The following is a 14,181-nucleotide window of genomic DNA, read 5'->3' as shown; positions in this document are numbered from 1 at the left end:
GGTTTTGGGTTTTACCAACTTTGTATACATGTGTTTTCAAGGTCCGGATAACACCTTTTTGTTCTAAAACACACCCATGAGGTTAAAACTCACCAATTTTATGTTTTTCTTACATTTCACCACCCGATCTATCATTATATCGGCTTGCATGCGATTCTAACCATAAAACTTAACCCTTTGGCCGAAGCTTACCTTTTGCTCTAGGTTCGGTTCAGATCTGGACAAACCCGAAGATCTGGACGTGTTCCTTGGTGTTTAATAAAGTTTACACACGAGGTTCTTCCTTCTTTTGGCTCGGGATTGGATTCGGGTGATAGAGAGAAAGTGTGTGTGTGTTCTTGAGTGTGTGTGATGGTGGAAAGAAATGGAATGGAGAAGAGGTTGGGGTATATATATGGGGTCTAAAGGCCCCACCACCCACTCCCTTTTCCAACCAAACCTTATCCAAACATAAACACGCACACAATTAAACTAACGACACACAGTTAATAATAAACTTCTCTTTTATTTATATATCTCAAAATACGGATGTTACACCACAACGCATCATCTATCCGACCAATTTTTCCAACTAACCCCAACCGTCTTCTCCAAAATCCTCTTCACCCCTCGCTTTACATTCTCGGCTTGACCATTCGTTTGAGGGTGATAGGCCATAGAGGTACGATGAGTAACCCCATAACGAGATAACGCTTTTTCCATGACGGTATTACAAAAATGGGTGCCCATAATAGCTCTCGGAGTACCGAAACGAGTAAGCAACTTTTTAAGAAACTTCGCAACAACCCATGCATCATTGGTAGCCAACGCTTGGGCTTCCACCCACTTCGACACATAATCAATCGTCATTAAGATATACTTATGACCGTGCGACGTGGGGAACGTTCCCATGAAGTCGACGCCCCAAACATCAAAGATTTAAAGAATTTGTATAGGGTTTTGAGGCATCTCATTATTGGAAGAAATATTACCTGTTCTTTGGCACGCATCACAAATCTTCACAAACTCTTCAGCATCTTTAACAACCATCGGCCAATAGAACCCACTATCAAACACCTTCTGCGCGGTAGCATGCGAACCATGATGACCTCTAGTCAACCCTTCATGAACATGCTTGAGAATATCCCACCTTCCTCTTTCGTCACACATCTACTCAGAATCCGATCACCACCGTTATTATACAAAAACGGGTCATCCCACACATACCGATTAACATCCAGGAAGAACTTCCTCTTTTGTTGCGTAGTCATACCCTCCAACACATGACCAGTAGCCAAATAATCGGAAAAATCAGTGAACCATGACATACCTTGCTTCTCATCGCAACAAAATCGATTAACTCATGAGGGAATGTATCACCGATCTCCTCCTCACGCAACTCCTCTCTCCTCAGGTCCTCTAAACGGGATAAATGATCGGCCACTACTTTTTCCACATCCCACTTATCTTTGATCTCAATGTCGAATTCGGAAAGTAAAAGAATCCACCGTATAAGGCGAGGCTTCACCTCTTTCTTCTAAAAGAGAAAACATAAGGCTGCATGATCGGTAAAAACGGTGGTCTTCGATAGTACGAGATACGAGTGGAACTTATCAAATGCAAACAACTGCTAGAAGTTCCTTCTAGGTTGTGGTGCAGTTCTCTTGAGCATCTTTCAACGTTTTGCTAGCATAATAGATGGGGTGAAAATGTTTATCTTGCCTTTGCCGCAAAACAGCTCCAACCGCATAGTCACTAGCATCACACATGAGCTCAAACGGCAAGCTCCAATCAGGAGAACAACGAATGGGAGCACTTACAAGCTTCTCTTTCAAATACGTGAACACCTTCACACACTCATCATTAAAAACAAACGGTACATCTTTCTCGAGGAGTGGGATCATTAGGCGGGTAATTTTGGAAAAGTCTTTGATAAATCCCTGATAGAACCCCGCATGACCCAAGAAACTCCTAATCTCCTTCACATTCGTCGGTGGAGGAAGTCTACTTATAGTATCAGTCTTTGCCCGATCCACCTCAATACCATCTCTCACTGCAAGAAAAAGTCTTATTAGTGACGACACTTTTAGCGACGACTTATGAATTTTCGTCGCTAAATGTCACAATCTGTGTGAAAAGGAAAGGCTGTAATCTTGGCCGTTCATAACAAAAAGATTAGATGTAAGGCCCCATTACCGGTAGCCCTACTTTCGTGTTGGATTTACTCATAAACGCAGTTCTAAATATCAGAGTTAATTAAAACATTCGCGGAATATAAAAGCTTTCATAAAACATTTCATAACAAAACACGTCTTGTCTTAAAACATCATTTTGTCTTTCAAAATAAACGAAACATTAAACTTAAACGTCTTGAGTCTTCCGATGCCAGCCTCTTATTCAGTGCCACGTGTCTCCTCAAGCGAGCTGCCTCATCCTACTCACCTGCGTGCATACTAAAAGTCAGCTACGCTGAGTGAGTTCTAGTTAATCATACACTATACAATACACATAAACTTATATTCTTTCATTCATACTTTCATACTTTCTTTTGTATTAACTTACTTTCATATCTTACGTTATAAAGAGCATTACGCCCTACATTCCTCGAGTATTATTAGGGCTCGGTACCCTCCTTCCTCGAGTATTATTAGGGCTCGGTACCCTCCTTCCTCGAGTATTATTAGGGCTCGGTACCCTCTTTCCTCGAGTATTATTAGGGCTCGGTACCCTCTTTCCTCGAATATTAGTAGGGTTCGGTTCCCTAGTTCTCGAATATTAGTAGGGTTCGATTCCCTCTTCGTTACCATACAACCATACATCATACCTCGAGTATTATTAGGGCCCGGTACCCTCTTCGTAACCATACAACCATCCTTTCCTTCTTTTATTAACTTTATCACATTCATACACATAAGCATACATATCATACTTACCTTATAGATAGCGTTACAACCTGACAGTACGTGCAATATCCGAAGATCGTTCACGTACCGTCAAGCCATCATTCATACATATCACATCATTCACATAAGGCATACACTTATCTCTTAGGATAAGCGTATTAACAAACATATCGAGTATGCACACAGCCCTGAAAGCATAACACATAATTGGGGCTAGAAACTCACCTGAACACGGTTACGTTCACCGTTAATCGTAATCCCTTTCTTCAGTTGTGCACGGCTGACTGTATAACAAGTATACGTATCAATTAACTATCACTACTCATATCATCTTTCTAGTCTTAACTACTACCCACAACGAACGGGGGTCCGGGGGGCAGCGCCCCTGGCAGCGGGGTCTAGGGGCGGCAGCCCCAAGCAGGGTCCAAGGGGCAGAGCCCCTGGCTGGGGTCGAGCTGTCTTAACACATTTTCCATTAGCTTTTATTTACATTAACTGTCTTAACACATTTTCCATTAGGTTTTTAATTTATTTTCTAAGCGAACTTAACTTTAGGCGAAGTTAAACCTTAGGCGAACTTGGCCTTAGGCGAAGTTATCAGTTAGGCGAACTTGGCCTTAGGCGAAGTTATCAGTTAGGCGAACTTGGCCTTAGGCGAAGTTATCAATTAGGCGAACTTGGCCTTAGGCGAAGTTACCAGTTAGGCGAACTTGGCCTTAGGCGAAGTTATCAATTAGGCGAACTTGGCCTTAGGCGAAGTTACCAGTTAGGAGAACTTGGCCGTAGGCGAAGTTAAGCCTTGAAGGCGAAGTTAAGCTTTGAAGGCGAAGTTAAGCTTTTGCAGGCGAAGTTACCCAGTTCAGCTACGGGTTTAGTTTTTTATCAAGCATTATGGCGATTTTAATACCCTTGTTATGGTTCGACATCACCCACTATGTTCCCTAACCGTTTTCGGTCATATATATATCCCGTATATACTATAAAGCTTGGACCTTTAAGTAAAAACGTTCAATACTACGTAAACTTTAAAGGTCAAGAACATACCTTTAGCGCTCGTTCGATCTTGGTTAGCTTGCTTATGTACTCTAGATCTCGTGTAATAAGATCTAATACCAACTAACGTTTACTCTCTCTCGGGTCTTGCTCGTTTATGGTGTGTATGTGTGTTTGGAGTGTGTAGAGATTATGATGGAAATGAAATGAGGGTTTAGGGTTTTAGCTTGGTTTAGGGGATATTTATATCCCTTAAAGCCCATGGACCTAAGGCCCATTCTCATTTAACCCATCTCAATTAATCTAAGTCCATGATCCGTTCTTTACTCGATATTAATTAATTAATAACGCGAAATCACTAAACGTAACTTTCTTTATTCAACATTATATATTTTAGGATGTTACATTAGATGGCTGGGGTTAGAGACTGAATAGCGGGAGTATTTCCCTCCATCCTTCTCTTTCCCTCTCATTCTCACACCAAATCTTTCACTCTCTAATATTTCACTCTCTCACACCAAATCTTTCACCGCATCGCTGCCATTGCCGGAGCACCTGCAACCATCATCGGAGCACCTGCAACAACTGCTGTCGAAGCTAACGTTCGAGAATCGCGGCTACAAGTAAGTACAAAACTTGGGTATTTTATGTCATACTGTCAATTAATGTATAATACATGTTATTTTTTAGGTTTTTAGGTATAATACATATTAATTTTAGGTGTAATACTTTTTATTTCTGGAAGTTTTAGGTATAATACCTATGAAATTGGGGCATTTTAGGTATAATTTTGGAGATTGCATGTATGTGTATACATATGTGTATGTATATGGGTGTCAATTTGTGTAAACGAGCCGAATCCGAACCCGAGCCCGAGCCCGCATTTTGTGTTTGTGTGTATGTTTGTGTGGGTTTCTAGGTGTATAAACGAGCCTAATCCGAACCCGAGCCCGAGCCCGCACTTTATGTCTGTGTATGTATGTGTGGTGTCAATGTGTGTAAACGGGCCTAATCTGAACCCCAGCCCAAGCTCGCATTATCGTCTGTAGCTATATACGCTCACATTTTTCTATAATACTATAGCTAAAACGGGCTTGTGATTATGGCATTTTTTTAGGATAAGTTTAATGAGCAGTTTTAACACCAAAACAGCAAACAAACAGAAGTTACTTGTAAAATATTTAATTAAACTTGTTTTATTTTCGAGATCTGAAAGTATCAAAGTTGACCCGAAAGTCAATGTCTTATGCCGATTGTTTTACGAAAATTCTGAGGGTCTTCGGGTCTTCAAAAGGGTAGGCTCTAACCAACATAACATATAAGTCACCACTAGCACGAAATCAAGAAAACAATAATGTAAAGATTTTATAATTCATATTGTTATAAATAATTTATATTTTTACCATGGAATGGCAGTAGCTGACTCCCACCCCTAGCCCGAGCCCGCATTTTTTGTTCGTTTAAACGATGTCTTGCTTAATATTCACGATCTGCGAAATACCCGCCCGAAATTAATGTAGAAATTAGTTTCGGGTTGTCCCGGTTTTGGGACTGCTTTTTGAATACTTTATCTCATTTAGGATGTGAATGTGTATTACATGATTATTTGCTTAGAAAAATTCGGTTGATGTTTTCTCTTTGCTCGTCGGGTGTGTGTGTGTGTGTGTGTGTGTGTGTGTGTGTGTGCTATGGGAAAATGCTGCCGAAGTTTTCTTAAACAAACAACCATGTAATACACATTCATATATGAAATAATGTATCCAAAAAGTGGGTTTAGTAGCCTACCCTTGGGAATACTCTAATCTAAATTATGTTTCAGTTGCATCATGCCTGTTGATAAAAGCTGGATTACCAGTTCAGACCGTAGCTCACCTGAGTATGAGCAAGGACTCAACTCTTTTATCAAACTATGCGAAGGACTAGTCGATAGTAAAGGCAATGTTAGATGTGCGTGTGCGAAGTGTTACAATACTCAGTTAATATTCTTTACCAAAATGAAATATCATATGTATGCATTTGGTTTATGCCCATCGTACACGAGATGGGTCTATCATGGTGAAAGAATAGTTCCTCCAGCTATAGTTGTAGATGATGATTTGCCAAGAAACGATATGGCTGGTATTGTTAATGACATTATGGAGGAGCGTACGGAAGAGGATACCAACCTCGACGGAACTCGGGTACAGAGATTAGGGGTGTACGTGATGATTTTGAAGAACTATTAAAGGAAATTGAGACAGAATTATATCCGGGTTGTACTAAGTTTTCTTCCCTTGACTTTTTAGCAAAGCTTATGCTTATCAAGGTGAAGAACAAATGGACTAATAGTTCATTTAATGAGATTCTCGAGTTGTTGAAATCTTCACATCCCGAAGGCAACACGATTCCCCCTTCGCATTATATAGCCAAAAAGAGATTAAAGAATATTGGTTTGGGGTACGAGTCGATAGATGTGTGCAAAAATGACTGCGCTCTCTTTTGGAAAGAACACCACTCGTTGCAAAATTGTCCTGTTTGTAATGAAAGTCGTTGGGTCGATACAAACACAAAAGGAAAGAAGGTACCTCACAAGGTATTACGATACTTTCCTTTAACCCCCAGACTACGACGTTTGTATTGTTCAAGGCACACAGCAAAAGATATGACTTGGCATAGTACCGGGCGAGCAGAGGAGGGTACGATGCGTCATCCAGTTGATGGATTTACATGGAAAGAAATTGATAAAAAGTACCCTAACTTCTCGAGTGAACCTCGAAATGTTCGCCTAGGGCTTGCAGCCGATGGTTTAATCCATTTGGTAACATGAGTTCGGCTCATAGCACGTGGCCGGTTGTACTCACCACATATAATTTGCCTCTATGGCTATGCATGAAAGAGTCTTCATTCATGTTGACTTTGTTAATTCCTGGCCCTAAATCACCCGGGAAGGACATGGACGTTTTCCTTAGGCCTTTGGTGGATGAGCTTAAGCATTTGTGGCTGTCAGGTGTACGTACTAAAGACAGAGAAACAAACACATTTTTCACCATGAAGGCAGCGTTCTTATGGACCATAAACGACTTTCCAGCTTGTAGTAGTTTATCAGGTTGGAGTGGACAGGGCTACAAAGCATGCCCGACTTGCAACGAAGACACTCTGCAATAGGTGTAACAAATAAAGTCGTATATGTGGGCCATCGTCGGTTCCTTGATACTAACCATCCGTGGAGAACAAGTTTGAACTTTAACGAGCAACCCGAGAATAGAGCCCCTACGAAACAATTTAGTGATGCTGATATAGAAGCTCAACTCGATCAATTTAATGATGCTGATTTTGGAGGTGTTACGAGAAAGCGGGAGGATTTCGAGTTGAACGGGTCCAAACGGAGCATTTTTTTCGAACTTGAGTATTGGTCTACTTTGCATCTGAAGCACAATTTAGATGTAATGCATATTGAGAGAAATGTGTGCGGCAGTTTGTTGGGTACTCTTCTAATGAACGATAAGACTAAAGACACTACAAATGCACGGGTCGACTTGGAAAAGCTAAAGATTCGGAAGACGCAATGGTTGAAAAAAAAGGGTAATAAGTTCTATAAGCCACATCCAAAATACTCATTCAAGGTCAGTGATCGGAAGCTTTTCTGTCAATTTATAAAAGATGTTAAGCTACCAGATGGGTTTGGGTCTAATATCAGCAAAAGAGTTACAGATAACAATACTAACATTTCTGGTTTGAAATCTCATGACTGTCACATTCTTATGCAACACTTGCTACCAATTGGTGTTAGAGGGTTTCTGACCAAAGAAACTTATACACCGATAATAGACCTATGTATGTTCTTTAAGCAACTTTGCTCTAGAACACTATTGGTGGAGGACATGAAAAAAGAGAAGGATTCCATTCTTACAATCTTGTGCAAATTAGAGATGATCTATCCTCCGGCATTTTTTGACATCATGGTTCATTTGGTTTTGCATCTACCCGATGAAGCGATTCGCGGAGGTCCGGTATGTATGAGGTGGATGTATCCATTTGAAAGATATATGAAAAAACTAAAAAACTATGTTAGAAACATGGCAAGGCCAGAAGGTTGTATAGATGAAGGTTATATTGCTGAAGAAGCTCTATCATTTTGTTCAATGTACCTTCGAGATGTTCAGACTCACCCGACAGAAACTAGGATGTCGTCATTGAAAAAACAAAGTTGTGGGTGTTTGAGTCTGAATGTCGTCTGGCTAACGCAACAAAGATCAAACAACTTTCTCCCAGCGAAAAACTAAAGATAGAATGGTTTGTCCTTGATAGCTGTCAAGAAGTCAGGAACTATATGAAGTATTTTTCCTATCTTTTAACTTTTTGTTATGAGTTAATTATTTTTCCTTTCCTAAGTCTTGTATATTTTTGTCATCAATTTAGTGAATTCAAATCCGAACATCCCCAAGATAATGTTAAAACCAAATTTCCAAAGTGGTTTCTCGAGAAGTTAATATACATATCACACATATTTGTTAGGTGATACATATATAACACGCGCTACTCTATATTTGTTAGGCCTATTTGATGAAAACTTAAAATTCTCCAGAACTCCATTCAGAGCTATATGCCCTTTCAATGGGTGCGGAAATAAGTGTCTCTACTTACACTGCTTGCATAGTCAACGGTGTTAGATTTATGGTACGTTCTCGTGAAGCACAACGCAAAACTCTGGGGTTCTTGTGGAGGGAGATGGCAGTGAGAAATATTATGGCCAAGTAGAAGAAATTATTGAGGTGCATTATCGAAATGGGTATTCAACTGTCCTATTTCGGTGCAAGTGGTTCGATACTCAAAGGGGTGTTAGATGTGAGAATAACATCACTAGTATAAACACAGAACATGAATGGGACAAAGAAGATCAACTCATATTTTCCTCAGAAGCCAAGCAAGTGTTCTACATCCGTGAACCTTCTCGAGGAAACCAAAATAATAACCATCGGTGGGTCGTTGAGAATGTTAATCATCGAAAAATTTGGGATATACCGTTAAATGATGGTCGCGCCGAGAATGTTCAAAGTGTTGACAATGACATAACCGAAGATCTTGAGGTCATTCACAACTCCTCTTCATCTAATAGTAAAATTTTAATTGATTTCAGCCAATACTTTCAAAACATGCCTACTTATGTTACCGAGGGCGAGCTCGCAACTGAAGTTGATCCGCCGCCGGATATCGTCAACGAAATATCCGAGGTTGAGACTGATTATGAGGAGAACGATATTGATTATGACACCGAGGGGTCTGAAAGAGACATTGAACTTTCTGATGGAGAGTCTGATTAAAAGAATAGTTGTAATTTTTTTTCTTGTAACTCTTTACTTATTGTAATTTCTATTTGTAGAAGAACTGTTGAAATTTCTTTTTGTAACTCTTTGCTTATTGTCATTTCGATTTGTATCTTAGAGACAATGTTTGTAATTTCTATTTGTATTTTAGAGACACTGTTTGTAATTATTATTTGTAACTTTATAGGATATGATTTTGTTTATGTTTGTGTTTGTCTCAGCTTTTATGATAGCTGATGTCATGGGCCTTGGGCATGGCGGTGATAGCGCTGGGGATCCACCACCTCCTTTTGGCAACGGGCGAGATCTGCACGAGCAAGATGGTAAGTATTGCTATAATTTATTTATTTATATATTGTATTTGTTCATTATTGTAAATATCATGACTAATAATTTATTTTTATAATTGCAGTCGTTCCAAGAAAAAATACAAGAGGAAAGGCGAAAAATTTAAAACTCGCCCAAGAGATTGCAAAAAAAAGGCGGACCTTCGGATCTTCCTTTTGATAGAATTGCTACATACACACCGGTCGGTAATCATAATGATTACTTCACGCGGGAGGTTGGGATTTATATGTGCAAGTCTATCGCGTTTGACAAAAAATCTTGGAAATATTGTTTCCCCAGTAGAGAAGAATGCCTTTGGAAGAGTATCTCAAGGTAAATGAATTATTTTAGTAATTTTTAGATGGTCACATTTAATCGTTTTTTTACATGACTAATTGCTTTTGTTTAATTCCTAGGGAAAGTTTGATTTGGAAGCGGTTAAGCGAGATAGGGAAAGTCGACAGCTGCAGGGCGGCATCGATGCGGTTATCCAAAACCGATATCAAGGTCGAAAACACGATGCAAAAAGACACTTTTTACGATTTGGTGGTGTGCATGATATTGAGAAAGCAAGGAGAAACGTCCCCACGGGTATGGAAGTCGATAACTGGTTGAAAGCTATCGAGTTTTTTAGGTCGAAGGAGCATATGAAAATTTCGGAATCAAACAAAGGGGTTCGTCAAAAACAAAGAAAGGTGAACTGGGGGGTTCAAGCACATACACTAGCACTACCTACAAAAAGGTAATATGTATTATAAATACATACATATATTATATATATGCATATATATATATGTATATATATATATATGTATCAGATATGTGTGTGTAGTATATATAGATACCATGCTGTCCGTCCATATATAAAAGTATTTATTAAACTACAATCTCATTTTTAATGTTAAACAGAATCAGGCCCGACTTTAGACGTTTCATGATGTTAATACAGATAAAGACGGGAATTTTTATGACGAGAAAACGGAACAACAATATGTAAGTATTTATTTAAAGTACAATATATGTTTGTGTGTGTATATATATTTTATAAATCTGTTAACTCAACTTTGTGAAATACAGCACGCTTTAGAGCGAGAGTATGAGATTCAAACTCAAACCCCATGCGAAGAAGGTGGCCTATCACAACTGAATGACGTTGAAGTGTTTAAAACGGTGATGGGTGCCCAACGCGGGATTATTAGAAGGATTGGGCGCAAACCTCCTTTGGGATTTACATCGACGAGTTCGGCTAATGAAAAGGAGGCGAATACACCAAGTCAGCCAATGACACAGGTGAAACTAGCTTATTTTGTTGATAAGTCTTGATGAATGAATGTTAGAATGCTAAAGTTAGTTAATTATGGGTTAATTTTGACACTTGTTTTACCCACTTAAAAATGTTTGTACTCGAGTATAGGGATGACAATGGGTCGGGACGGGTTTAGGTATTCCCAAGGCCATACCCGATTATTGAAGCCCGTCCAAAACCCGTCAGGTATTTATCGGGTAATTACCCGTCGGGTTTCATGTATCCCGTTATTATTATTATTATTATTATTATTATTATTATTATTATTATTATTATTATTATTATTATTATATAGAGAGAGTTATGCCGGGTATATCGGGCATATCATCGAGTAAATGGGTTAATGTTATCGGGTAAACCGGGTATAACATGTGAAGCATTTTTTGTTTTAACTTATTATGTATAATCGATTTTGTAGGATCAAATCCGGTTGATGTTTGAAGACCCAACCTTTAGAAATTGTTTTCATGAGCTTATGAGTTCGAGTAAGTTATCAAACCGGGCTGGCGAAGATAGTGTTGACGATAGCGATAGCGATGGGGATGATGATATGAATTAGGGGTTTTATAATGTTTTATGTTTTTTGGTTTTGATGTTTTATGTTTGATGTTAGATGCTAACTAGACAACATGGGGATGATGACTAGCTGTTTATGTTTTATGTTAACTAGACAAGATAATTGGGTTATGGATTGCGGACATGTTGTGTAGTTTTTAATGTTATAGACAAATGGCTGTGTGTTTATAAATTAGTTCTTTTATGTCAAAACCAAAACATATGCAGGTTATTGAATGTAGAAAAATGGAAATTACAGGAAAAACTGCATTTTGACTATGTAGCGACGACATTTTGACTTTTAGCGACGACAGCTATTGTCGCTAAAAAGGTATCCGTTTGAACAAATTCAAGCTTTAGCGACGACTTATGTCGTCACTAATACTGGATGACGTGTCAGTTAGTGACGTGGCACATACCGTTAGCGACGATATCCATCTGACGTGGCACAGAATCTTTAGCAACGATACTACGAGCTTTAGCGACGACACCAAGGTATCAGCGACGGTTTATTACCGGCAATCTTTTAGCGGCGATTTTTCGTCGCTAAAACCTTTACCGACGATTTATAGGGGTATTAGCGACGACATTGTCGTCGCTAAAGCTCCGTTTTCTTGTAGTGTCTCGAGATCTTATGACCCAACACGATCCCCTCCGTCAACATAAAATGGCACTTTTCCCAATTCAGCATCAACTTCGTTTCAATACACCTCTTCAACATCTTCTCAAGATTAGCTAAACAGTGTTTGAAAGAATTACATAAACCAAAAAATCGTCCATAAACACCTCCATGGATGTTTCCATCATATCTTGAAAGATGGCCACCATACAACGGTGAAACATAGCCGAAGCGTTTACATAGTCCAAACGGCATGCGACGGTACGCAAACGTGCCACAGGGACATGTAAAAGCCGTCTTCTCTTGGTCTGCCGGTGCAATGGGGATTTGAAAATATCCCCAAAAACCATCAAGAAAACAATAAAACTGCTAACCTGCCAAACGGTCCAACATCTGATCAATAAACGGCAATGGGAAGTGGTCCTTCCAGGTGGCATCGTTCAATCTCTGATAATAAATACAAACTCGCCAATCGGTAACCGTACGCGAAGGGATAAGCTCATTCTTCTCGTTCATCACTACTGTTATACCACCCTTCTTCGGAACAACTTGGGTCGGGCTCTCCCCTGGAGAATCGGAAATCGGGTAGATCATCCCAGCATCCATCAACTTCAACACCTCCTTCTTTACCACCTCTTGCATATTCGGATTAAGACGTCGTTGTGATTGTACCACCGGTTTGTACTCATCTTCCATTAGAATTTGGTGTGTGCAATAAGCGGAGCTAATACCTTGAATATCGAAAAGTCTCCATGCAATTACCCCCATATGATACTTCAAAACTTCAATCAATTTTGACTTTTATTCCTCCGTTAATTTAGAGGGCAAAATAACTGGCAAGTTTGAGCCCTCACCGAGATAAACATACTCCAAGTGTGACGGGAGAACTTTAAACTCCAACGGAGAGGGTTTCTCCACAGAACCTGCCTCACTCTCATAACTTATCTCATTCACCTTTATAATCTCGGGTAATCCCAAAATCTCAACCAACTCATCACAAACCGAATCATTTTCACACGACTCAACATCAGCCAAATCATCACAATCGACCGAACCATTACTTCCCACGAGATCCGCACCACAAAAATAGTCAAAACAACTATCCACACTAGCAATAAAAGAGTTAATAAAATAAACCGAGTGGCATGAACCACTGAAATCATCTTGAACACCCGGATGCCTCATCGACCTCGCGACATCATATGTAGCATTCTCATCACCAACCCGAAGCGTGATCTTCCCATCATATACATCGATAAGCGCCTTTGCGGTTCGTAAAAATGGACGAAGAAGAAGAATCTTCTCGTCGGCCTCCATGTCGAGCATCACAAAATCCACAGAGAACACAAACTTATCAACCTTCACTAGCAAATTCTCAATAATACCCTGCGGATACTTGACCGAACGATCTGCCAAAGATAAGAACATGCGAATCGGTGTAAGATCGCCCAACTTCAACTTCTCGTACAAAGAATAAGGCATCAAATTAATGCTTTGCCCCAAATCCGCCAATGCATGGCTCATCACATCACTACCAAACAAGCAAGGAATCGTAAACACTCCAAGATCCGACAACTTCTCGGGCACATGGTTCAACACCACCACCGAACAATCTCCACAAAGGGAGAACGATGAAACCTCCCCTAACCTATCCTTCCTCTTCAGCAGGTCCTTCAAAAACTTCACGTGCTTCTGCATGTGTTAGAGGGCTTCAATGAACGGGAGATTAATCTTCAATTTTCGGAACATGTCGAGAAAGTGCCCGTACACCCACGTGTATTTTTGATATTTGAAGCGAGTGGGGTACGGGACACAAGAGTGATCGATCATAGGTGATGGCCGGACTTCAACCGGCTTCTTCTCCACTGGCGGTGCAACTGGTGCAGTGTTCTACATTTTTCCGGGTACTTCCATCTTGATCTCTTCATCCATCACCTCCTCATCTTCAGCTTCAACCTCACCTCTTCTTACCTCGGGACCCAAAACCCTTCCGCTACGAGTAGTAATCGCCTTTAGTTGAGCGGTCGGATTCTGCTGAGTAGAACTTGAAAACTGTCCCGGGATCTCTCATCCAATCGTCGAGCAATATCGCCAATGGACCTTTGCATGTCGAGTAGAGACGACTGTTGATTCTTCAAAAGCAGATCATGATCGGCAAGAGTCTTTTGAGTAACTTGATCTCTAGTAAGGATTTGC

The 14,181-nt window shown here is 40.0% G+C and overlaps 4 protein-coding genes across 4 annotated transcripts; 1 reads left to right on the top strand and 3 right to left on the bottom strand.

The window, feature by feature from the left end:
* Nucleotides 1-918: 918 nt before the first annotated feature.
* Nucleotides 919-1,883, bottom strand: LOC143572847 (uncharacterized). The gene is made up of 3 exons (XM_077057895.1): nucleotides 1,716-1,883; nucleotides 1,310-1,516; nucleotides 919-1,149 (listed from the first exon to the last, which is right to left on the bottom strand). The coding sequence occupies exons 1-3, from the start codon at nucleotides 1,881-1,883 to the stop codon at nucleotides 919-921; spliced, it is 606 nt and encodes a 201-aa protein (XP_076914010.1).
* A 3,818-nt stretch (nucleotides 1,884-5,701) lies between these two features.
* Nucleotides 5,702-6,681, top strand: LOC143572846 (uncharacterized). Its single transcript, XM_077057894.1, has 2 exons — nucleotides 5,702-6,055; nucleotides 6,139-6,681. The coding sequence occupies exons 1-2, from the start codon at nucleotides 5,702-5,704 to the stop codon at nucleotides 6,679-6,681; spliced, it is 897 nt and encodes a 298-aa protein (XP_076914009.1).
* A 5,420-nt stretch (nucleotides 6,682-12,101) lies between these two features.
* LOC143572845 (uncharacterized) lies at nucleotides 12,102-12,753 on the bottom strand. The gene is made up of 2 exons (XM_077057893.1): nucleotides 12,451-12,753; nucleotides 12,102-12,359 (listed from the first exon to the last, which is right to left on the bottom strand). The coding sequence occupies exons 1-2, from the start codon at nucleotides 12,751-12,753 to the stop codon at nucleotides 12,102-12,104; spliced, it is 561 nt and encodes a 186-aa protein (XP_076914008.1).
* A 33-nt stretch (nucleotides 12,754-12,786) lies between these two features.
* LOC143572844 (uncharacterized) lies at nucleotides 12,787-13,683 on the bottom strand. The gene has a single exon (XM_077057892.1). The coding sequence runs from the start codon at nucleotides 13,681-13,683 to the stop codon at nucleotides 12,787-12,789; it is 897 nt and encodes a 298-aa protein (XP_076914007.1).
* Between the last annotated feature and the right edge of the window lie 498 nt (nucleotides 13,684-14,181).

Source organism: Bidens hawaiensis, unplaced genomic scaffold (genome assembly GCF_021521415.1).
Source record: "Bidens hawaiensis isolate Kalapana, Puna unplaced genomic scaffold, B.hawaiensis_p1.1 tig00026057_1, whole genome shotgun sequence".
Taxonomy (NCBI): Eukaryota; Viridiplantae; Streptophyta; class Magnoliopsida; order Asterales; family Asteraceae; genus Bidens; species Bidens hawaiensis.
The sequence above is the reverse complement of the archived record's forward strand: the minus strand, read 5'-3'. Positions and strand labels throughout refer to the sequence as shown.